The following is a 26,184-nucleotide window of genomic DNA, read 5'->3' as shown; positions in this document are numbered from 1 at the left end:
TACCTTACAGTCACCGCACCAAATGCATGCCTAGTAGGATATTCCAGGATCTTCAGCACATGCACGGTTTTATAGCTCAACTATGTGAACAACAGCATTGCATGCACATAAGAATCGGCCCTACATCAAGGAGACTAACCCCACAGAGGGTGGGTTTTTTTAAGAAGGGAAATCCGAGGCAGAATTTTTTTTTTTTTTTTAAATAACAAAAAAAAAAAAGGACAAAAATTTCTATAGCTATAAAATGAGTGGTTAAAGTTACACAATGCATTTCGTAGGTTAAATTTGGAAGAGACATGGTTGGAATATACAAATGGTCAGCATCAGCACAAACATATTATACATGGTCCACGCCCACGTTTTTTAATTCACTTGCTGGCGAGACATCCAATGAGGGGAACACAAATCAGTCTCCACTCCAATATAATTGTAATGAATGGGAGCACTCACCAGTCTCCTGTATGCAAATTTGACTGGCGAGTGCTATACAGGTTGAGTATCCCATATCCAAATATTCTGAAATACGGAATATTCCGAAATACAGACTTTTTTGAGTGAGAGTGAGATAGTGAAACCTTTGTTTTTTGATGGCTCAATGTACACAAACTTTGTTTAATACACAAAGTTATTAAAAATATTGTATTAAATGACCTTCAGGCTGTGTGTATAAGGTGTATATGAAACATAAGTGAATTGTGTGAATGTACACACACTTTGTTTAATGCACAAAGTTATAAAAAATATTGGCTAAAATGACCTTCAGGCTGTGTGTATAAGGTGTATATGTAACAAACGCATTCTGTGCTTATATTTAGGTCCCACCACCATGATATCTCATTATAGTATGCAATTATTCCAAAATACGGAATAATCCCATATCCAAAATACCTCTGGTCCCAAGCATTTTGGATAAGGGATACTCAACCTGTATATATATATATATATATATTATATATATATATATATATATATATATATATATATATATATATATATATATATATATATATATATATATATATATATATAGTCACACACACACACACACACACACACACACACACACACAGTGTTAAACAAATCAAAATGTGTTTTATATTTTAGATTCCTCAAAGTAGTCCCCTCTTGCTTTGATGACAACTTTGCACACTCTTGGCATTCTCTCAATCAGGTTCATGAGGTAGTCAAAGTAATTGTGAAACATGCAATATCACAAGAGAGCGCTAGATACCGATCATTACTATATAAACATTTTATTCAATCACAAAAAATAAAAGCATAAAAAATGCAATGCATATTTTCATAAAATAATTATTCTCACTGCTGATATGATTTACACGCTGCCATATACTGTATCCCAATTGTATATTGCACAGATGTCCACATCCAAAAGACCAGTGTGGCTGGTTCGCTCCAATGCAAATTATAAAGTCCCAATTTGTTTTAGGGAATGTGAATGGTGTTCACTAGATGGTGAATGTTCAGCTGTATAAACGATGGGCGCTATGCTACTACCTCCCCCGACCGCCAAACAATTTTGTGCTCACCACTTATTCCTTAGAGTCTCATGTGAGGCTGGCTGTCAGCATTCCGAATCCGTTGTGGTTGGTGGGAGCGGTGTTCTATTCAGTTCACCGGGGAGGGAGGGCGCCGTTCGTAGCTGCAGAATTCAGGCAGTTTGCCGTGTGCTGGAATCCGGACTGTGGTGCTGTGCTTGTGTAGATCTCAGGTAAAAACAGCAGCGTGAGATGTCCTTTCATGAGGTAGTCTCCTAGAATGGTTTTCCGGCAGTCTTGAAGGAGTTCCCAGAGGTACTGAGCACTTCTTGGCTGCTTTTCCTTCACTCTGCAGTCCGACTCATCCCAAACCTTCTCAGTTGGATTTAGGTCGGGTTAATGTGGAGGCCAGGTCACTTTCCTTCTTGATCAAGTAGCCCTTACATAGCCTGGAGGTGTGTTTGGGGTCATTGTCTTGTTGAAAAACAAATGATGGTCCCAGTAAGCACAAACCAGATGGGATGGCATGGCGCTGCAGAATGCTGTGGTAGCCATGCTGGTTGAGTGTGCCTTGAATTTTGAATAAATCACCAACAGTGTCACCAGCAAAGTACCCCCACACCACCTCCTCCATGCTTCACAGTGGGAACCACACATGCAGAAACCTTCCGCTCACCTTCTCTGTGTCTCACAAAGACACGGCGGTTGGAACCAAAAATCTCAAATTTGGACTCATCAGACCAAAGTACAGATTTCCACTGGTCTAATGTCCATTCCTTGTGTTTCTTGGCCCAAACAATTATCTTCTTCTTCATCCTCAGTAGTGGCTTCTTCGCAGCAATTCGACCATGAAGGCCTGATTCACGCAGTCTCCTTTGAACAGTTGATGTTGAGATTTGTCTGCTACTAGAACTCTGAAGAATTTATGTGTGCTCTAATCTGAGGTGCTGTTAAGTAGCGGTTTCTGAGGCTGGTAATTCTAATGAAGTTATCCTCTGCAGCAGAGGTTAGTCTTGGTCTTCCTTTCCTGGGGCGTTCCTCATGAAAGACAGTTTCATCATAGCGTTTGATGGTTTTTGCAACTGCACTTGAGGATACATTCAAAGTTCTTGAAATTTTCTGTATCGACCTTCATGTCTTAAAGTAATGATGGACTGTCGTCTCTCTTTGCCGAGTTAAGTGGTTCGTGCCATAATATGGATTACAACAGTAGTCAAATCTGGGTATCCACCATGTACTAATCCTACCTCTGCCCAACACAAGTGATGGTCTCAAACACATTAAGAAGGCAAGTAATTCCACAGATTGACTCTTGACAATGCACACCTGTTAATTTAAAACCACTCCAGGAGACTACCTCATGAAGCTGATTGAGAGAATGCTAAGAGTGTGCAAAGATGTCATCAAAGCAAAAGGGGGCTACTTTGAGAAATCTAAAATCTAAAACATATTTTGATTTAACACTTTGTTTACAACATAATTCCATATGTGTTTTCATATCTTCAGTATTACTCTTCAATACAGAAAATAATTAAAATAAATAAAAACCATTGAATGAGAAGGTGTCCAAACATTTGACTGGTACTGTATATACTCCCATCTTGCTCCCCTCCAATCTGTCCTGAACTCCGCAGCTAGGCTTATCTGCCACTCCCCTTCGACAAAATCTACACTGGCTCCCATTCCCCTACAGAATCCTCTTCAAACTCCTCACCCTCACATACAAGGCCATCTCTAATTCCACTGCTCCCTACATCTCCAACCTCCTCTCCCTTCATACTCCCTCCCGCCCCCTACGGTCGACCAATACCGTCGCCTCTCCAACGCCCTGGTCACTGCTTCCCATGCTCGTGTTCAAGACTATGTCCACTATGCTGCACCCCTTCAGTGGAACACACTCCCCCGCTCCATTAGACTCTGCCCGACCTTGCAAAGCTTCAAACGGACACTAAAAACCCACCTATTCATCAAAGACCCTCCTGATGCATAACCCAGTCCTGAAGCCGCGCCTCCACCCCCCTGCCTCATGCTGTGAACATCTCAGCTTTGCTTGCATACTGCTATAAGGCTACCTCCCGCTTGCCTGCACCTCTTGTCATCTGTCTGTCACCCCTCCCCACTAGATTGTTAGCTCTTAGAGCAGGGCCCTCTTTCCACTTGTTATCCAAGCCCTCGTCTCAACACATTTTACTCGCAGCTCTCCCCTACTCAACAACCATCTTTACCCTGCTAGTAAAGGCTCATCTAGCCCATATAGCTGTAAACATTTAAATTACGGGGGTGGTCTTAAGGTTGCCAGCGGCCAGGCTCCCGGCGACCACCATACCAGCGCTGGAATCCCAACCGCTGGCATACCAACATCTTTTCTCCCTCTTGGGGGTCCACGACCCCCCTGGAGAGAATAGATAGCGTGGCATGCATAGCGCACCACCGTGCCCGCAGCGTGGCGAGCGCAGCAAGCCCGCAAGGGGCTCACTTGCGCTCGCCCAGCTGTCTTGATTCCGGCACCGGTATGCTGGTCGCCGGGAGCCCGACCGCCGGCATACCATACTACACCCAAATTACGGATGTTCCAAAATATTATTGTTGGTGATACAAAATTACTATACAAATAACACATGCAAACTATGTAGGATACATTTTGTTGATAATAAACAAAAAAACCCCACCTCTGATAGAATATCCACAAGCGTCTTCCTGGGCAGATCCTTTAGGTGTTCTCTGTACTGTGCCAAACTCTGTAACAACTGCACACACTGGAGAAGCACTTTTGTATCCTGTAAAAAAATAGGATTTTAATTACCTACCGTTAGATCATTTTCTCGTAATCCATAATGGATGTTGGGGGAAAACAAGTACGATGGGGTATAGACGGGGTCTAAAGGAGCCAGTGCACTTTAAATTTCTTCAACTGAGTGTGCTGGCTCCTCCCCTCTATGGCACCTCCCACAGGCAGTTATAGGTAAAAACGTGCTAGAAGGAGAAAGGACATATATGAGAGAAGGAAATATGATAACAAAGAGTGGTGAGATTTACATACCAGCACACCACTAACATACAACAACCAAACAGCAACAGCTGAACAGGTAACCACATAACAGAGAACCTGCAGAAAAGTCAACGCACTGAGGCGGGCGCCCAATATCCCTTATGGACTATGAGAATAGGATTTACCAGTAGGTAATTAAAATCACATTTTCTCTAGCATCTATAAGGGATATCGGGGGGAACTAGTACGATGGGGACGTCCCAAAGCTTCCAGAACTGTCAGGAACATGCAGAGTCTGCTGCTGCACCGTCTGCCCAAACTGGATATCCTCTTTGGCCTGGGTATCAAACTTGTAGAACTTCACAAAAGTGTTCTTCCCCGACTAGGTAGCAGCTCGGCAAAGTTGTAAGATCGAGACTCCACGGGCAGCCGCCCAAGAAGAACCCACTGATCTTGTGGAGTGGTCCATCAGAGATTAAGTAACAGGTAAGGCTGCAGACACATAGGCCTGATGGATAGTAAGCCTAATCCAACTATCAATGGACTGCTTTGAAGTAGGGCAACCCTTCTTCTGCGCATCATAGAGCACGAACAAGGAATCAGTCTTTCTGACTCGAGCTGTACGCTTGACACAGATCTTCAAGAAACGCACAGCATCCAATGCCTGCCGAGCAGAAAAAGCATCAGAACTGGACGGAACCACAATAGGTTGATTCAGATGAAACGCGGAGACAACCTTCAGCAGGAACTGCTGTCTAGTCCGGAGCTCCGCTCTGTCCTTGTAAAAGACCAAGTAGGGACTTTTACACGATAAGGCCGTCAAGTCTGAAACACGTCGAGCAGAAGCCAGGGCCAGTAACATCACTGTCTTCCACGTGAGATAATGGTCTTCTACCGTCATCAGAGGTTCAAACCAGGAGGACTGTAGAAATTCCAACACTACATCCAAATCCCAGGGCGCCGTAAGCGGCACAAAGGGAGGTTGTATGTGGAATACCCCTTGTAAGAAGGTCGTAACTTTTGGCAACACTGCCAATTTCTTCTGAAAGAAAATGGAGAGAGCTGAAATCTGGACCTTAATGGAACCCAGACGCAAGCCCTTATCCATACCAGCCTGTAGGAAATGTCCCAAGTGAAACTCTGCAGGCGGATACGTGTGTTCCTCGCACCAAGAGACATATCTCATCCAGATATGATAGTGTTTTGACATCACAAGTTTCCTGGCCTGAACCATGCTTGTAATAACCTTCTTGGAAAGGCCCTTGTGAGCTAGGATGTTCCGCTCAACCTCCATGCCGTCAAACGAAGTCGCCGTAAGTCCGGGTAGACGAACGGTCCTTGTTGAAGAAGATCTCTTCTGAGTGGTAGAGGCCAAGGGTCTCCGACGGACATGTCCAGAAGAAATGCGTACCATGCCCTCAGAGGCCCATCCGGGGCAATTAGAATTGCCTAGACACCTTAATTCCTGATCCGCTTTAGCACCCTTGGGAGCAATGGGATAGGAGGAACCAGGAATACCAGCTGGTACGGCCAAGGCAACGCCAGTGTGTCCACTGCCCTCACCTGAGGGTCCCTGGTTCGTGAGCAATACCAGGGAAGTTTCTTGTCGAGACAAGAAGCCATGTCTATTTGTGTGCATCCCCACCGGTCGATGATCTGCTGGAACACCAGATGGTGAAGCCACCACTCCCCCGGGTGGCGTTCGTGACGATTCAGGAAGTTCGCCTCCCAGTTGTCCACACCCGGAATGCAGATTGCGGACATGGCTCTTGCATTTCTTTCCGCCCAGAGGAGTATCTTTGACACCTCTCGCATGCAGGCTCTGCTTTTTGTCCCTCCTTGTTGATTGAAATATGCCACCGCCGTGGCGTTGTCAGACTGTACCTGAATCGCTTGATCCTTGAGCAGAGGAGATGCCTGAAGCAGAGCATTGTAGATCACCCGGAAGTTCCAGAATGTTGATTGGAAGGAGGCTTTCGTGGGATGAGCACCTGCCCTGGAACTGCGCCCCTTGGGTGACAGCTACCCATCCTCGCAGACTTGCATCTGTCGTGAGGAGGGTCTAATCCTGAATCCCGAAACTCCTGCCCTCCAGGAGATTGGAGGACTGAAGCCACCACAGGAGGGAAATCCTGGCTTGAGATGACTGCCGAATCATCCGGTGCATCTGGAGATGTGATCCGTACCACTTGCTCAGGAGATCCAACTGAAACGTTCTGGCATGGAACCTCCCATACTGGATTGCCTTGTAGGAGGCAACCATCTTCCCCAATAATCTTATGCAGAGATGTACGAACACCCGAGTAGGTCGGAGCACCGTGCAGACCATCTCCTTTAGCATTGTCGCCTTGTCCTCTGGTAGAAACACCTTCTGTGCCAGAGTATCCAGCAACATCCCCAGGAACAGGAGACTGAGTTGGCTCCTGGTGGGACTTCTGTAAGTTGAGAATCCACCCATGGTCGGACAGAAGACGGTTGGTACAGTCGATATGGAGCAACAAAAGTTCCCTGGATCTTGCCTCTATTAGAAGATCATCTAGATAAGGCACCACATTGATCCCTTGGATCCAGATTTGAAGCATCACCTGCGCCATCACCTTCGTGAATACCCTCGGGGCTGTTGACAGGCCGAAGGGTAGTGCCTGGAATTGGAAGTGATCGTCCAGCAGGACAAACCGCAGGTACACCTGATGAGGAACTTGAACACCTTTAAATAAGGATTCAAGGTTTGAGTAAAACCCCTTGCCGCACTGCGGTAGAGGTACTGGAACAATGACGTGGGACTGGACCAATTTTCGGATAGCCTGTTGTAATGGAACTTGCATATCCTCCAAAGCTGGTAAGCTTGATTTGAAAAATTGTTGGGGTGGTGGGGTTTAGCCCTGAGAAACGAGCTCCCTGACCCAGGAATCCTGGCAGGAGGTCTCCCAGACGCGACTGAAGTGACGCAGTCGAGCTCCCACCTTGAGATCCCCTCGGGGTGGGTGGGCACCGTCATGCTGAGGCTTTAGTGGAAGCAGAACTGGGGGACTGTTCCTGAGGACAGGTACTTGCTGGTTTTCTGGACTTCCCTCTGGTACCTCTAGCCGCATTGGAGGCCCCTCTGGCCTTTGATCGAAATGTGCGAGACGGAAAGGACTGGACAGACTGTCCCGAATAGGAACGTCTCGCTGGCTGGACACCAGAGGGGAGAAACGTGGATGTCCCAGCAGTAACCTTGGAAATCCAGGCATCCAACTCAACCCCAAAAAGCCATTCCCCAGAAAAGGTGAGGAACTCCACATTACGCTTGGATTCTGTGTCCGCAATCCAGTGACGCAGCCACAAGGATCTGTGCGCCAACACCGCCATGGCCGACGTCCGAGAATTTATGTTCTCCATCTCCTTGAGGGAATCACAGAGGACACAGGTAGTGTCCTGAATGTGTTTCAGGTGGGTAACCATGGTAACTAAGGGCATACCCTCCGAGAGGTCCCCCTGAATTTGCGTGGCCCAAGAATGAATGCCATGGGTCATCCAGCAACCCGCAATGACCGGTCTTTGTGAAAGGCAGGCTGCAGTGTATATAGATTTTAGGGTAGTCTCTATCTTTCTATCCCCTGAATCCTTCATGGTAAAAGGAGCCCGGGGCAGGCAGCACCGCCTTCTTAGACAGGAGAGAGACGGAGACAACCACCCCAAGGGGTTCCTCCCAAAATTTTCTACCTTGAGGAGCAAATGGGAAAGTGCACAAAAACTTTTTGGACACTTGGAATTTTTTGTCTGGATTTTTCCAGGCCTGTTTGAATAAGTCAACTAACTCTGGAGATTCAGGGAAAGTGACATTGGGCTTGTTTTGTACAAAGAAAAATGACTGCTATGAAGCAGCGTCTTCTAGAGGGAGCTGTAACACATCCCTTATAGCCAAAATGAGGGGTTCAATACCCTGAGTAGAATCGGAATCCCCACTAACAGGGTCCGGGTCATCCCCATCCCCCTGGACCTTATCATCTGTATCAGAGAGCAGAGCAGGTACACCACGCTTCTGGGGATCTGCATGAAAGGGGGGGGGGGGCTATGCATCAGCCCTAGCAGCTAAATCTGCAACAGCTTGTTGTAGTAGTTGAGTCTTCTGCACATTAGCAGTGAGCTGGGATGACATATCTGACATTATAGTTTTAAGAGACCCTAACCAGTAAGGCTCTGTACCCTCTCCCCCAACCTCTTCACTAATTTGTGAAGATTGACTACATTGCTCACAGGAAACAGAGTCAATAGATAATGGAGATAATCTGGTGTGACAGATACTGTGAAATATGGGTAAGCACAAGCTGCGCAGTAAGTACAAACACCATACACTTACACAAAGACAGTTATAATGCAAGCCTGCCCTACTGTATGTGAGAGGAGACACACAGACAGGGAGAAATACCAGCCCAGCCCCAGTGAGACTGTCAGCTCTGTAATCACAATAACACTAATAAATGCAGTCCTAAATAGGCTCAGAATAGTGTACAACAGCGGCTCTCCCCTTTAGCTACACCCTGTACCAGTTTTCAGTGTGTCTGTGAGGCAGGAAGCGCTGAGTGTGTGCTGTTGATGGCTGCTGTAAGCAGAGTAAGGCACCAAAACCATGCTGGTCCCGCTCTGAGGAAGCTCCGCCCCCTCCAATGGCGCCAGAGCTGTACATATTTATACTAGCAAAGTCTCCAATAACCTTAAAACCTCACACAAGTGCTTAGTTAAGCCTGTTTGAGCCAGTGTACTCACGGGGATTCTAGCGGACCCCATAGAGGGGCCCGTACGTCGCGTCCGTGATCAGCCGCACTTTGAACCAGGGACCCCCCTAGCGGGGCCTCCGGTGTGTACTCGCCACAGATGTCACCTTCAGGAAGCGTTCAGGGTGTGCGGCGTGCTGCGGCTGTGACAGCCAAGGCGCCATGCCCCGCTGAACAAACAGCCCCTCAGGACGGTGGTCCTGCAGCGGGGAAGCGGCTCTGCACCTCCCAAGGCCGGTGACCGTCCCCTCCCTAACTCCCACGGTGCAGGTATGCTGTTGTCCAGACAGCATACTGAAAGAAATAAAAGATTTAAATGAAATTGAAGAAAACTCTCTGGAGCTGCAGTGATGTGCATCCTCTCCTGACGGCACTTTTTACCTATAACTGCCTTTGGGAGGGGGCACAGAGGGGAGGAGCCAGCACACCCAGTTGAAGAAATTTAAAGCGCACTGGCTCCTTTGGACCCCGTCTATACCCCATCGTACTAGTTTCCCCCAATATCCCTTATGGATGCTAGAGAAATAAGCTTTATTTTACGCATATAATCAGGAATACTTCACCTTAAATGCAAAATAATTTTTGAAAAAAATAAAATAAAATTTGCAATCAAATCTACTTTAAACAAACACACATTTTATATATATTATGTTACAATATAATATATATATATATATATATATATATATATATAATTATAATATATATATATATATAATTATAATATATATATATATATATTATAATATTATAATATTATAATATATATATATATATATATATATATATTTTATAATAAGATTTTACTTACCGATAAATCTATTTCTCGTAGTCCGTAGTGGATGCTGGGGACTCAGTCAGGACCATGGGGAATAGCGGCTCCGCAGGAGACAGGGCACAAAAGTAAAAGCTTTAGGATCAGGTGGTGTGCACTGGCTCCTCCCCCTATGACCCTCCTCCAAGCCTCAGTTAGGATACTGTGCCCGGACGAGCGTACACAATAAGGAAGGATTTTGAATCCCGGGTAAGACTCATACCAGCCACACCAATCACACTGTACAACCTGTGATCTGAACCCAGTTAACAGCATGATAACAGCGGAGCCTCTGAAAAGATGGCTCACAACAATAATAACCCGATTTTTGTACCAATAACTATGTACAAGTATTGCAGACAATCCGCACTTGGGATGGGCGCCCAGCATCCACTACGGACTACGAGAAATAGATTTATCGGTAAGTAAAATCTTATTTTCTCTAACGTCCTAGTGGATGCTGGGGACTCCGTCAGGACCATGGGGATTATACCAAAGCTCCCAAACGGGCGGGAGAGTGCGGATGACTCTGCAGCACCGAATGAGAGAACTCCAGGTCCTCTTTAGCCAGGGTATCAAATTTGTAGAATTTTACAAACGAGTTCTCCCCCCGACCACGTAGCTGCTCGGCAGAGTTGTAATGCCGAGACCCCTCAGGCAGCCGCCCAGGATGAGCCCACCTTCCTTGTGGAATGGGCATTTACATATTTTGGCTGTGGCAGGCCTGCCACAGAATGTGCAAGCTGAATTGTACTACACATCCAACTAGCAATCGTCTGCTTAGAAGCAAGAGCACCCAGTTTGTTGGGTGCATACAGGATAACAGCAAGTCAGTTTTCCTGACTCCAGCCGTCCTGGAAACCGATATTTTCAGGGCCCTGACAACATCTAGCAACTTGGAGTCCTCCAAGTCCCTAGTAGCCGCAGGTACCACAATAAGCTGGGTCAGGTGAAACGCTGACACCACCTTAGGGAGAAACTGGGGACGAGTCCGCAGCTCTGCCCTGTCCGAATGGACAATCAGATATGGGCTTTTGTGAGACAAAGCCGCCAATTCTGACACTCGCCTGGCCGAGGCCAGGGCCAACATCATGGTCACTTTCCATGTGAGATATTTCAAATCCACAGATTTGAGCGGTTTAAACCAATGTGATTTGAGGAATCCCAGCACTACGTTGAGATCCCACAGTGCCACTGGAGGCACAAAAGGGGGTTGTATATGCAGTACTCCCTTGACAAACTTCTGGACTTCAGGAACTGAAGCCAATTCTTTCTGGAAGAAAATCGACAGGGCCGAAATTTGAACCTTAATGGACCCCAATCTGAGGCCCATAGACACTCCTGTTTGCAGGAAATGCAGGAATCGACCGAGTTGAAATTTCTTCGTGGAGCCTTCCTGGCCTCACACCACGCAACATATTTTCGCCACATGTGGTGATAATGTTGTGCGGTCACGTCCTTCCTGGCTTTGACCAGGGTAGGAATGACCTCTTCCGGAATGCCTTTTTCCCTTAGGATCCGGCGTTCAACGCCATGCCGTCAAACGCAGCCGCGGTAAGTCTTGGAACAGACATGGTACGTGCTGAAGCAAGTCCCTTCTTAGCGGCAGAGGTCATGAGTCCTCTGTGAGTATCTCTTGAAGTTCCGGGTACCAAGTCCTTCTTGGCCAATCCGGAGCCACGAGTATAGTTCTTATTCCTCTACGTCTTATAATTCTCAATACCTTGGGTATGAGAAGCAGAGGAGGAAACACATACACCGACTGGTACGCCCACGGTGTTACCAGAACGTCCACAGCTATTGCCTGAAAGTCTCTTGACCTGGCGCAATGCCTGTCCAGTTTTTTGTTCAGGCGGGACGCCATCATGTACACCTTTGGTCTTTCCCAACGGTTTACAATCATGTGGAAAACTTCCCGATGAAGTCCCCACTCTCCCGGGTGAAGGTCGTGCCTGCTGAGGAAGTCTGCTTCCCAGTTGTCCACTCCCGGAATGAACACTGCTGACAGTGCTATCACATGATTTTCCGCCCAGCGAAAAATCCTTGCAGTTTTTGCCATTGCCCTCCTGCTTCTTGTGCCGCCCTGTTTACGTGGGCGACTGCCGTGATGTTGTCCCACTGGATCAATACCGGCTGACCTTGAAGCAGAGGTCTTGCTAAGCTTAGAGCATTATAAATTGCCCTTAGCTCCAGTATATTTATGTGGAGAAAAGTCTCCAGACTTGATCACACTCCCTGGAAATTTTTTCCCTGTGTGACTGCTCCCCAGCCTCTCAGGCTGGCCTCCGTGGTCACCAGCATCCAATCCTGAATGCCGAATCTGCGGCCCTCTAGAAGATGAGCACTCTGTAACCACCACAGGAGAGACACCCTTGTCCTTGGAGATAGGGTTATCCGCTGATGCATCTGAAGATGCGATCCGGACCATTTGTCCAGCAGATCCCACTGAAAAGTTCTTGCGTGGAATCTGCCGAATGGAATCGCTTCGTAATAAGCCACCATTTTTCCCAGGACTCTTGTGCAATGATGCACTGACACTTTTCCTGGTTTTAGGAGGTTCCTGACTAGCTCGGATAACTCCCTGGCTTTCTCCTCCGGGAGAAACACCTTTTTCTGGACTGTGTCCAGAATCATCCCTAGGAACAGCAGACGTGTCGTCGGAAACAACTGCGGTTTTGGAATATTTAGAATCCACCCGTGCTGTCGTAGAACTACTTGAGATAGTGCTACTCCGACCTCCAACTGTTCTCTGGACCTTGCTCTTATCAGGAGGTCGTCCATTTTCTTCGAAGAAGAATCATCATTTCGGGCATTACCTTGGTAAAGACCCGGAGTGCCGTGGACAATCCAAACGGCAGCGTCTGAAACTGATAGTGACAGTTCTGTACCACGAACCTGAGATACCCTTGGTGAGAAGGGCAAATTGGGACATGGAGGTAAGCATCCCTGATGTCCCGGGACACCATATAGTCCCCTTCTTCCTGGTTCGCTATCACTGCTCTGAGTGACTCCATCTTGATTTGAACCTTTGTAAGTGTTCAAATATTTCAGATTTAGAATAGGTCTCACCGAGCCTTCTGGTTTCAGTACCACAATATAGTGTGGAATAATACCCCTTTCCTTGTTGTAGGAGGGGTACTTTGATTATCACCTGCTGGGAATACAGCTTGTGAATTGTTTCCAATACTGCCTCCCTGTCGGAGGGAGACGTTGGTAAAGCAGACTTCAGGAACCTGCGAGAGGAAACGTCTCGACTTTCCAATCTGTACCCCTGGGATACTACATGTAGGATCCAGGGGTCCTGTACGGCTCCAGCGTCATGCTGAGAACTTGGCAGAAGCGGTGGAAGGCTTCTGTTCCTGGGAATGGGCTGCCTGCTGCAGTCTTCTTCCCTTTCCTCTATCCCTGGGCAGATTGTCACGATCCGGGTATCTGGACGCCATTTCTTACCCATCAGATGCCTCCTAAGGCTGGCTCAGCGCTCCAGGACCGGATCCCATCTGTTATCCTAATGTTCACATTCCTGCATCCTCTCCTGTCTCTCTGAGACGCTGTCACAGTAACGCCTTATTACATCTGGCATGGCGTCTCCTGTCTCCAGTGGCCGGCGCCGCCATTACTGTTTTCATTACCACATGGATTACAAACCAAACTTCCCTCCAAGTGTCTGCATGGGCGCAGCCATCTTGGATTCTGTCAGCTGATCATTTCCTCCAATCTGTTGTCAGTATTGTTAATCTGCATAATTGCCTAGCCAATCCCTTCCTTGCTGCAGGTATAAATACACTGTGCCTGAGCAAGGAAGGCGTCAGTGCTTTGGTTGTCAAACCTAGTTCCTGTTTGTCTCTCTCCTGTGATTGTCTTCCAGGTTCCAGCTCCTGTCTCAAGACTTCCACCATAGAGACCCGCACCAGCATTCCACCTGCGGTGTAGCCTGACTCTCCAATCCATTGTGGATTCATCTGTTTCCAGCTACAACATTACCTGCTTCCAGCACAGCTTCCAGCAGAGTACAGCTTCCCTTAAAGGGCCGGTGTCCTTTCTACACTTTACCACTCTCCACCGGTATTATTATTTCTCCGCTCTCAAGTTCTACATTTCAGTTCATATTTCATCGCTCCCAAGTTCATTTGTTATTTAACTGGTTCCAGCCAGTATCCACTCCGTGCTAACAACAGTCTGGTTCCAGCCAGTATCCACAGCAGCTGTTTTACCTTCAGCAACCCAGCTTTTCCTGGAACACCAGCTGGCACAATCCTGGGTTATCTCCATTGCTACAGTCGGGCCTGGTAAGGACTTTCCATCTAGAAGATCATAAGAACTGTCTCACACTACCAGTGCCCTGTGGCTCCTGCCATCCTGTAGTACCCAGGAACTGTATTTATTATTTGCTGACTTTTACGTTTTCTTTTACTGCTGCTGTGTTGCGGAGTTGTCATAATAAACATCATTGACTTTTATCCAAGTTGTCGTAGTCATGCCTTCGGGCAGTTATTATTCATGTTACTTACATGTCCAGGGGCCTGATACAACCTCCCAGGTTCCGGTACATCTCAGCCCCTACAACTGAGGCTGCCTCCCGTCAGCTCAGGCCCTCAGTTGTGACAGTAAGCACTGACCTAATGAATCCAGCCGGAGACCAGGATCAAGCGGCCAGGCCGATGCAAGAACTGGCAGCCCGACTAGAACATCAGGAGGCTGCACAGGGCCACATCATCCGCTGTCTCCAGGATCTCTCTACTCGGCTGGATGGGATTCAGACAACTCTCCGTGGATCAGGCGCATCTGGTGCGTCAACCACAGTGACTCCAGCTATAACCCCACCCACCTTACCCATTTCTGCTCCACGTCTTCATCTTCCAACGCCAGCAAAATTTGACGGATCTCCAAGATTCTGCAGGGGATTTCTCAACCAGTGTGAGATTCAGTTTGAGCTACAATCTGGCAATTTTCCCAGTGACCGTACAAAAATTGCCTACATCATCTCTCTTCTCAGTGGCTCCGCCCTTGACTGGGCATCACCGTTATGGGAGAGGTCCGACACCCTGCTATCTTCTTACACTGCATTCGTGTCAACATTCAGGCGCATCTTCGACGAGCCAGGCCGGGTAACCTCAGCTTCATCCGAGATTCTCCGTTTACGCCAGGGGTCACGTACTGTAGGACAATATCTGATACAGTTCCAGATCCTGGCATCCGAACTGGCATGGAACGACGAGGCCCTGTATGCTGCATTCTGGCATGGCTTATCTGAGCTTATTAAATATGAGTTAGCTACCAGAGACTTACCTTCTAAGTTAGATGAGCTAATCTCACTCTGCACGAAAGTTGATTTACGTTTCAGAGAGAGAGCAACTGAGCGTGGAAGATCATCTGCTCCAAAATCTTCTGCTCCTCCTCCTCGTCAACTGTCACCATCTAAAGATGAGCCCATGCAAATTGGCCGTTCCCGTTTAACTCCTGCTGAGCGCCGAAGACGTCTCTCTGAGTCTCTTTGTCTTTACTGTGCAGCTCCGTCTCACACCATCAATGCCTGTCCCGAACGTCCGGGAAAACTCCAAACCCTAGCTCGCCCAGGAGAGGGCCGGCTAGGAGTAATGATCTCCTCTCCATCTCCTCATGATTGTAATCTCCCAGTCTCGCTTCAAGTTGCTCAACGTTATCGGAACGTCATTGCTCTCCTTGATTCCGGAGCAGCTGGGAACTTTATTACTGAAGCCTATGTTAAACGGTGGTCCCTACCCACCGAGAGACTTCCTTCCTCCTTTTCCTTAACTGCCGTGGATGGCAGTAAAATTTTTGATACTGTTATTGCTCTAAGGACTCTACCAGTTCGTCTGAGAGTGGGAGTTCTTCATTCCGAACTTATTTCACTTTTAGTGATTCCAAGAGCCACACATCCTGTGGTCCTGGGCCTTCCATGGCTCCGTCTTCACAATCCTACAATTGATTGGACGACTACGCAAATCCTGGCATGGGGTTCCTCCTGTGCAGAGACATGTTTGTTTAAAGTATTGCCTGTCTGTTCTTCCTCCCCCAGGTCGTCTGATGTTCCACCTCCTCCATATCAAGATTTCACGGATGTGTTCAGTAAAGCTTCTGCTGATATCCTTCCTCCTCATAGAGAATGGGACTGCCCGATTGATCTCGTTCCAGGGAAGGTTCCACCTCGAGGCCGAACTTATCCGTTGTCTCTGCCTGAGACGCATTCTATGGAGGAATACATTAAAAGAGAACCTAGCAAAGGGGTTCATTCGACCTTCTTCTTCCCCAGCCGGCGCAGGCTTCTTTTTTGTAAAAAAGAAAGATGGTGGTCTGCGGCCGTGCATCGACTACAGAGGTTTGAACGACATTACCATTAAGAACCGTTATCCTTTACCCCTGATTACTGAGCTCTTTGACAGAGTTAGCGGAGCTACCATCTTTACAAAGCTGGACTTGCGAGGTGCATACAATCTCATCCGGATCCGTGAGGGTGACGAGTGGAAGACCGCCTTTAACACCCGTGACGGACATTATGAGTACCTCGTCATGCCCTTCGGATTGAGCAATGCTCCAGCTGTCTTCCAGCATTTTGTCAATGAGATTTTCAGAGACATTCTATACCGTCATGTCGTGGTCTATCTAGACGATATCCTCATTTTTGCCAACGATTTAGAGGAACATCGTTTTTGGGTTAAAGAGGTTCTGTCCCGTCTCCGTGTCAATCATCTCTATTGCAAATTAGAAAAATGCGTCTTTGAAGTCAAGTCCATTCCGTTTCTAGGGTACATTGTGTCCGGTTCCGGACTAGAGATGGATCCTGAGAAACTACAAGCAATTCAGAATTGGCCGGTACCCTTAACCCTCAAAGGGGTCCAGAGGTTCTTAGGGTTCGCCAATTATTACCGAAAGTTTATACGAGACTTTTCCACCATTGTGGCGCCTATTACTGCTTTCACCAAGAACGGTGCTAACCCGTCCAAGTGGTCTGAAGAAGCCATGCAAGCTTTTCATCTTTTAAAACAGAGGTTCATCTCTGCGCCTGTCCTGAAACAGCCTGACATCGACTCTCCTTTCATCCTAGAGGTGGATGCCTCCTCCGTTGGAGTAGGAGCGGTGTTATCTCAGAGGGCTAAAGATGGCCATTTACATCCTTGCAGTTTCTTCTCCCGGAAGTTCTCCCCAGCTGAGCGCAACTATGCCATTGGCGACCAGGAGTTGCTAGCCATCAAGCTCGCTCTAGAAGAGTGGAGGTATCTGTTGGAGGGAGCTTCTCATTTAATCACCATACTTACAGACCACAAGAACCTTTTATACCTGAAGGGCGCACAATGTCTCAACCCTCGTCAGGCCAGATGGGCACTTTTCTTTTCCAGGTTCGACTTTAAACTCCAGTTCTGTCCGGGCTCTCAGAATCGCAAGGCCGATGCCCTTTCCCGCTCATGGGAGCAAGAAAATGAGTCAGAGTCTTCAGACAAGCATCCTATTATAAATCCGTTGGCATTCTCCACGGTAGGGATGGACTCTACGCCCCCATCAGGGAAAAGTTTTGTGAAGCCGATGCTAAGGAAGAAGCTCATGCATTGGGCCCATGCTTCCCGTTTTGCCGGACATACAGGTATCCAAAAAACCCTGGAGTTTATCTCTAGGTCCTATTGGTGGCCAACTCTGAAAAAGGACGTCTTGGAGTTTATTGCATCTTGCCCAAAGTGTGCCCAACATAAAGTATCCCGCCAGTCGCCTGCGGGGCAACTGGTTCCACTATCCGTTCCCCGTCGACCATGGACCCACTTGTCGATGGATTTCATTACAGACTTACCCATGTGCAACAAGTTCAATACCATCTGGGTGGTAGTTGACCGGTTCACCAAGATGGCACACTTCATTCCTCTCACCGGTCTTCCGTCAGCTTCCAAGTTGGCTCAAGTATTCATACAAGAGATCTTCCGACTCCACGGTCTTCCTGAAGAAATTATCTCAGATCAAGGAGTTCAATTCACAGCCAAATTCTGGCGAAGTTTATGTCAAGTCCTCCAAGTCACGCTAAAGTTTTCCACGGCTTACCATCCTCAGACCAATGGTCAAACCGAGAGGGTGAATCAGGACTTGGAGACCTTCCTCCGCATCTATGTGTCCTCCTCTCAAGATGACTGGGTTCAATTACTTCCCTGGGCCGAGTTCTGTCATAACAACCAGTATCATTCTTCATCTGCTTCAACACCATTCTTCACTAACTTTGGATTCCACCCTAAAGTTCCTGAGTTCCAACCGCTTCCAGCAACTTCTGTTCCCGCAGTGGATATCACCTTGCATCAGTTTGCCAATATCTGGAAGAGCGTACGATCAGCTCTGCTCAAAGCATCGTTCAGGTACAAGAAGTTTGCGGATAAGAAGCGTCGAGCAGTTCCTGCTCTCAAGGTGGGTGATCGGGTATGGTTATCCACGAAGAATTTGAGGTTAAGAGTTCCCAGTATGAAGTTTGCACCTCGCCATATCGGTCCTTTCAAGATTGAACAAGTCATCAATCCTGTTGCTTACAGACTCCAGTTGCCTCCCTTCTTAAAAATACCCAGGACATTCCATGTTTCCCTGTTGAAACCGCTGATCTTGAATCGGTTTCATTCCTCACTTCCTCCAACTCCGAAAGTCCAAACTCAACGAGGCGTTGAGTATGAAGTGGCCAAGATCCTGGACTCACGTCACCGTTACGGTCAACTACAATATCTTATTGACTGGAAGGGTTATGGTCCTGAGGAACGTTCATGGACCAATGCTTCTGATGTCCATGCTCCTGCCTTGGTCCGGAGATTCCATTCCAAGTTTCCTCAAAAGCCAAAGAAGTGTCCTGGGGCCACTCCTAAAGGGGGGGGTGCTGTCACGATCCGGGTATCTGGACGCCATTTCTTACCCATCAGATGCCTCCTAAGGCTGGCTCAGCGCTCCAGGACCGGATCCCATCTGTTATCCTAATGTTCACATTCCTGCATCCTCTCCTGTCTCTCTGAGACGCTGTCACAGTAACGCCTTATTACATCTGGCATGGCGTCTCCTGTCCCCAGTGGCCGGCGCCGCCATTACTGTTTTCATTACCACATGGATTACAAACCAAACTTCCCTCCAAGTGTCTGCATGGGCGCAGCCATCTTGGATTCTGTCAGCTGATCATTTCCTCCAATCTGTTGTCAGTATTGTTAATCTGCATAATTGCCTAGCCAATCCCTTCCTTGCTGCAGGTATAAATACACTGTGCCTGAGCAAGGAAGGCGTCAGTGCTTTGGTTGTCAAACCTAGTTCCTGTTGGTCTCTCTCCTGTGATTGTCTTCCAGGTTCCAGCTCCTGTCTCAAGACTTCCACCATAGAGACCCGCACCAGCATTCCACCTGCGGTGTAGCCTGACTCTCCAGTCCATTGTGGATTCATCTGTTTCCAGCTACAACATTACCTGCTTCCAGCTCAGCTTCCAGCAGAGTACAGCTTCCCTTAAAGGGCCGGTGTCCTTTCTACACTTTACCACTCTCCACCGGTATTATTATTTCTCCGCTCTCAAGTTCTACATTTCAGTTCATATTTCATCGCTCCCAAGTTCATTTGTTATTTAACTGGTTCCAGCCAGTATCCACTCCGTGCTAACAACAGTCTGGTTCCAGCCAGTATCCACAGCAGCTGTTTTACCTTCAGCAACCCAGCTTTTCCTGGAACACCAGCTGGCACAATCCTGGGTTATCTCCATTGCTACAGTCGGGCCTGGTAAGGACTTTCCATCTAGAAGATCATAAGAACTGTCTCACACTACCAGTGCCCTGTGGCTCCTGCCATCCTGTAGTACCCAGGAACTGTATTTATTATTTGCTGACTTTTACGTTTTCTTTTACTGCTGCTGTGTTGCGGAGTTGTCATAATAAACATCATTGACTTTTATCCAAGTTGTCGTGGTCATGCCTTCGGGCAGTTATTATTCATGTTACTTACATGTCCAGGGGCCTGATACAACCTCCCAGGTTCCGGTACATCTCAGCCCCTACAACTGAGGCTGCCTCCCGTCAGCTCAGGCCCTCAGTTGTGACACAGATATGCTTATGGGGACGAAAGGACTGAGGCTGAAAAGACGGTGTCTTTTTCTGCATAGATGTGACTTAGGGTAAAAACGGTGGATTTCCCAGCAGTTGCCGTGGCCACCAGGTCCGATGGACCGACCCCAAATAACTCCTCCCCTTTATACGGCAATACATCTTTGTGCCGTTTGGAATCTGCATCACCTGACCACTGTCGTGTCCATAAACATCTTTTGGCCGATATGGACATCGCACTTACTCTTGATGCCAGAGTGCAAATATCCCTCTGTGCATCTCGCATATATAGAAATGCATTCTTTAAATGCTCTATAGTAAATAAAATACTGTCCCTGTCAAGGGTATCAATATTTTCAGTCAGGGAATCCGACCAAGCCACCCCCGCGCTGCACATCCAGGCTGAGGCGATCGCTGGTCGCAGTATAACACCAGTATGTGTGTATATACTTTTTAGGATATTTTCCAGCCTCCTATCAGCTGGCTCCTTGAGGGCGGCCGTATCTGGAGACGGTACCGCCACTTGTTTTGATAAGCGTGTGAGCGCCTTATCCACCCTAAGGGGTGTTTCCCAACGCGCCCTAACTTCTGGCGGGAAAGGGTATACCGCCAATAATTTTCTATCGGGGGAACCCTGCGCCTCATCACACACTTCATTTAATTTATCTGATTCATGAAAAACTATAGGTAGTTTTTCCACACCCCACATAATACCCTTTTTTGTGGTACTTGTAGTATCAGAAATATGTAACACCTCCTTCATTGCCCTTAACAAGTAACGTGTGGCCCTAAAGGAAAATACGTTTGTTTCTTCACCGTCGACACTGGAGTCAGTGTCCGTGTCTGTGTCGACCGACTGAGGTAAAAATAAGAATTTACTTACCGATAATTCTATTTCTCGGAGTCCGTAGTGGATGCTGGGGTTCCTGAAAGGACCATGGGGAATAGCGGCTCCGCAGGAGACAGGGCACAAAAAGTAAAGCTTTAGGATCAGGTGGTGTGCACTGGCTCCTCCCCCTATGACCCTCCTCCAAGCCTCAGTTAGGATACTGTGCCCGGACGAGCGTACACAATAAGGAAGGATTTTGAATCCCGGGTAAGACTCATACCAGCCACACCAATCACACTGTACAACCTGTGATCTGAACCCAGTTAACAGTATGATAACAGCGGAGCCTCTGAAAAGATGGCTCACAACAATAATAACCCGATTTTTGTAACTATGTACAAGTATTGCAGATAATCCGCACTTGGGATGGGCGCCCAGCATCCACTACGGACTCCGAGAAATAGAATTATCGGTAAGTAAATTCTTATTTTCTCTATCGTCCTAGTGGATGCTGGGGTTCCTGAAAGGACCATGGGGATAATACCAAAGCTCCCAAACGGGCGGGAGAGTGCGGATGACTCTGCAGCACCGAATGAGAGAACTCCAGGTCCTCCTTAGCCAGGGTATCAAATTTGTAGGATTTTACCAACGTGTTTGCCCCTGACTAAATAGCCGCTCGGCAAAGTTGTAAAGCCGAGACCCCTCGGGCAGCCGCCCAAGATAAGCCCACCTTCCTTGTGGAATGGGCATTTACATATTTTGGCTGTGGCAGGCCTGCCACAGAATGTGCAAGCTGAATTGTATTACACATCCAACTAGCAATAGTCTGCTTAGAAGCAAGAGCACCCAGTTTGTTGGGTGCATACAGGATAACAGCAAGTCAGTTTTCCTGACTCCAGCCGTCCTGGAACCTATATTTACAGGGCCCTGACAACATCTAGCAACCTGGAGTCCTCCAAGTCCCTAGTAGGCGCAAGGCACCAAAATAAGCTGGTTCAGGTGAAACACTGACACCACCTTAGGGAGAGAACTGGGGACGAGTCCGCAGCTCTGCCCTGTCCAAATGGACAACCAGATATGGGCTTTTTTGAGAAAAAAACCACCAATTTGACACTCGCCTGGTCCAGGCCAGGGCCAAGAGCATGGTCACTTTTCATGTATGTGAGATGCTTCAAATCCACAGATTTGACTGGTTTTAAACCAATGTGATTTGAGGAATCCCAGAACTACGTTGAGATCCCACAGTGCCACTGGAGGCACAAAAGGGGGATGTATATGCAATACTCCCTTGACAAACTTCTGGACTTCAGGAACTGAAGCCACTTCTTTCTGGAAGAAAATCGACAGGGCCGAAATTTGAACCTTAATGGACCCCAATTTGAGGCCCATAGACACTCCTGTTTGCAGGAAATGCAGGAATCGACCGAGTTGAAATTTCTTCGTGGGGCCTTTCTGGCCTCACACCACGCAACATATTTTTGCCACATGTGGTGATAATGTTGTGCGGTCACCTCCTTTCTGGCTTTGACCAGGGTAGGAATGACCTCTTCCGGAATGCCTTTTTCCCTTAGGATCCGGCGTTCCACCGCCATGCCGTCAAACGCAGCTGCGGTAAGTCTTGGAACAGACATGGTACTTGCTGAAACAAGTCCCTTCTTAGCGGCAGAGGCCATAAGTCCTCTGTGAGCATCTCTTGAAGTTCCGGGTACCAAGTCCTTCTTGGCCAATCCGGAGCCATGAGTATAGTTCTTACTCCTCTACGTCTTATAAGTCTCAGTACCTTAGGTATGAGAAGCAGAGGATGGAACACATACACCGACTGGTACATCCATGGTGTTACCAGAACGTCCACAGCTATTGCCTGAGGGTCTTCAGACGGGACGCCATCATGTCCACCTTTGGTATTTCCCAACGGTTTACAATCATGTGGAAAACTTCCCGATGAAGTTTCCACTCTGCCGGGTGGAGGTCGTGCCTGCTGAGGAAGTCTGCTTCCCAGTTTCCATTCCCGGAATGAAACACTGCTGACAGTGCTATCACATGATTTTCCGCCCAGCGAAAAGTCCTTGCAGTTTTTGCCATTGCCCTCCTGCTTCTTGTGCCGCCCTGTCTATTTACGTGGGCGACTGCCGTGATGTTTTTCCCACTGGATCAATACCGGCTGACCTTGAAGCAGAGGTCTTGCTAAGCTTAGAGTATTATAAATTTACCCTTAGCTCCAGTATATTTATGTGGAGAAAAATCTCCAGACTTGATCACACTCCCTGGAAATTTTTTCCTTGTGTGACTGCTCCCCAGCCTCTCGGGCTGGCCTCCGTGGTCACCAGCATCCAATCCTGAATGCCGAATCTGCGGCCCTCTAGAAGATGAGCACTCTGTAACCACCACAGGAGAGACACCCTTGTCCTTGGATATAGGGTTATCCGCTGATGCATCTGAAGATGCGATCCGGACCATTTGTCCAGCAGATCCCACTGAAAAATTCTTGCGTGAAATCTGCCGAATGGAATTGCTTCGTAGGAAGTCACCATCTTTACCAGGACCCTTGTGCAATGATGCACTGATTTTAGGAGGTTCCTGACTAGCTCGGATAACTCCCTGGCTTTCTCTTCCGGGAGAAACACCTTTTTCTGGACTGTGTCCAGAATCATCCCTAGGCACAGCAGACTTGTCGTCGGGATCAGCTGCGATTTTGGAATATTTAGAATCCACCCGTGCTGTTGTAGCAGTATCCGAGATAGTGCTACTCCGACCTCCAACTGTTCCCTGGACTTTGCCCTTATCAGGAGATCGTCCAAGTAAGGGATAATTAAGACGCCTTTTCTTCGAAGAAGAATCATCATTTCGGCCATTACCTTGGTAAAGACCCGGGGTGCCGTGGACAATCCAAACGGCAGCGTCTGAAACTGATAGTGACAGTTCTGTACCACGAACCTGAGGTACCCTTAGTGAGAAGGGCAAATTTTGGACATGGAGGTAAGCATCCCTGATGTCTCGGGACACTATATAGTCCCCTTCTTCCTGGTTCGTTATCACTGCTCTGAGTGACTCCATCTTGATTTGAACCTTTGTAAGTGTTCAAATTTTTTTTTTAGATTTAGAATAGGTCTCACCTAGCCTTCTGGCTTCAGTACCACAATATAATGTGGAATAATACCCCTTTTCTTGTTGTAGGAGGGGTAATTTGATTATCACCTGCTGGGAATACAGCTTGTGAATTGTTTCCCATACTGCCTCCTTGTCGGAGGGAGACCTTGGTAAACCAGACTTCAGGAGCCTGCGAAGGGGAAACGTCTCAACATTCCAATCTGTACCCCTGGGATACTACATGTAGGATCCAGGGGTCCTGTACGGTCCCAGCGTCATGCTGAGAGCTTGGCAGAAGCGGTGGAACGCTTCTGTTCCTGGGAATGGGCTGCCTGCTGCAGTCTTCTTCCCTTTCCTCTATCCCTGGGCAGATATGACGCTTATAGGGACGAAAGGACTGAGGCTGAAAAGACGGTGTCTTTTTCTGCAGAGATGTGACTTAGGGTAAAAACGGTGGATTTGAGGACGGCCCTATCTATAGACGGTACCGCCACTTGTTTTGATAAGCGTGTGAGCGCCTTATCCACCCTAAGGGGTGTTTCCCAACGCGCCCTACCTTCTGGCGGGAAAGGGTATACCGCCCATAATTTTCTATCGGGGGGAACCCACGCATCATCACACACTTCATTTAATTTATCTGATTCAGGAAAAACTACGGTAGTTTTTTCACATCCCACATAATACCCTCTTTTGTGGTACTTGTAGTATCAGAAATATGTAACACCTCCTTCATTGCCCTTAACGTGTGGCCCTAATAAGGAATACGTTTGTTTATTCACCGTCGACACTGGATTCAGTGTCCGTGTCTGTGTCTGTGTCGACCGACTAAAGTAAACGGGCGTTTTAAAACCCCTGACGGTGTTTCTGAGACGTCTGGACCGGTACTAATTGTTTGTCGGCCGTCTCATGTCGTCAACCGACCTTGCAGCGTGTTGACATTATCACGTAATTCCCTAAATAAGCCATCCATTCCGGTGTCGACTCCCTAGAGAGTGACATCACCATTACAGGCAATTGCTCCGCCTCCTCACCAACATCGTCCTCATACATGTCGACACACACGTACCGACACACAGCACACACACAGGGAATGCTCTGATAGAGGACAGGACCCACTAGCCCTTTGGAGAGACAGAGGGAGAGTTTGCCAGCACACACCAAAAACGCTATAATTATATAGGGACAACCTTATATAAGTGTTTTCCCTTATAGCATCTTTTATATATTTCTAACGCCAAATTAGTGCCCCCCCTCTCTGTTTTAACCCTGTTTCTGTAGTGCAGTGCAGGGGAGAGCCTGGGAGCCTTCCCTCCAGCCTTTCTGTGAGGGAAAATGGCGCTGTGTGCTGAGGAGATAGGCCCCGCCCCTTTTTCGGCGGGCTAGTCTCCCGCTCTTTAATGGATTCTGGCAGGGGTTAAATATCTCCATATAGCCCCCGGAGGCTATATGTGAGGTATTTTTAGCCAAAAAAGGTTTTCATTTGCCTCCCAGGGCGCCCCCCTCCCAGCGCCCTGCACCCTCAGTGACTGCCGTGTGAAGTGTGCTGAGAGGAAATGGCGCACAGCTGCAGTGCTGTGCGCTACCTTAAGAAGACTGAGGAGTCTTCTGCCGCCGATTCTGGACCTCTTCTCGTTTCAGCATCTGCAAGGGGGCCGGCGGCGAGGCTCCGGTAACCATCCAGGCTGTACCTGTGATCGTCCCTCTGGAGCTAATGTCCAGTAGCCAAAGAAGCCAATCCATCCTGCACGCAGGTGAGTTCACTTCTTCTCCCCTAAGTCCCTCGTTGCAGTGATCCTGTTGCCAGCAGGACTCACTGTAAAATAAAAAACCTAAGCTAAACTTTTCTAAGCAGCTCTTTAGGAGAGCCACCTAGATTGCACCCTTCTCGGCCGGGCACAAAAATCTAACTGAGGCTTGGAGGAGGGTCATAGGGGGAGGAGCCAGTGCACACCACCTGATCCTAAAGCTTTACTTTTTGTGCCCTGTCTCCTGCGGAGCCGCTATTCCCCATGGTCCTTTCAGGAACCCCAGCATCCACTAGGACGATAGAGAAATGGGCATTATAACGTCCCTGACGGTGTTTTAGACGCCTGGACAGATACTAATATGTTTGCCGGCCGTCTCATGTCGTCAACCGACTTGCAGCGTGTTGACATTATCACG

The 26,184-nt window shown here is 47.8% G+C and overlaps 1 protein-coding gene across 1 annotated transcript in view; it reads right to left on the bottom strand.

The window, feature by feature from the left end:
* Positions 1–26,184, bottom strand: part of MYBBP1A (MYB binding protein 1a) — a 273,632-nt gene that overhangs the window by 191,560 nt on the left and 55,888 nt on the right. The window contains exon 5 of the mRNA XM_063953716.1: positions 4,166–4,273. Coding sequence (XP_063809786.1) covers positions 4,166–4,273 — 108 coding nt within the window. The remainder of the gene's footprint in view (positions 1–4,165; positions 4,274–26,184) is intronic.

This window comes from Pseudophryne corroboree, chromosome 2 (assembly GCF_028390025.1).
Source record: "Pseudophryne corroboree isolate aPseCor3 chromosome 2, aPseCor3.hap2, whole genome shotgun sequence".
NCBI lineage: Eukaryota > Metazoa > Chordata > Amphibia > Anura > Myobatrachidae > Pseudophryne > Pseudophryne corroboree.
Note: the sequence above shows the minus strand (reverse complement) of the source record. Positions and strands in the feature narration are given on the sequence as shown.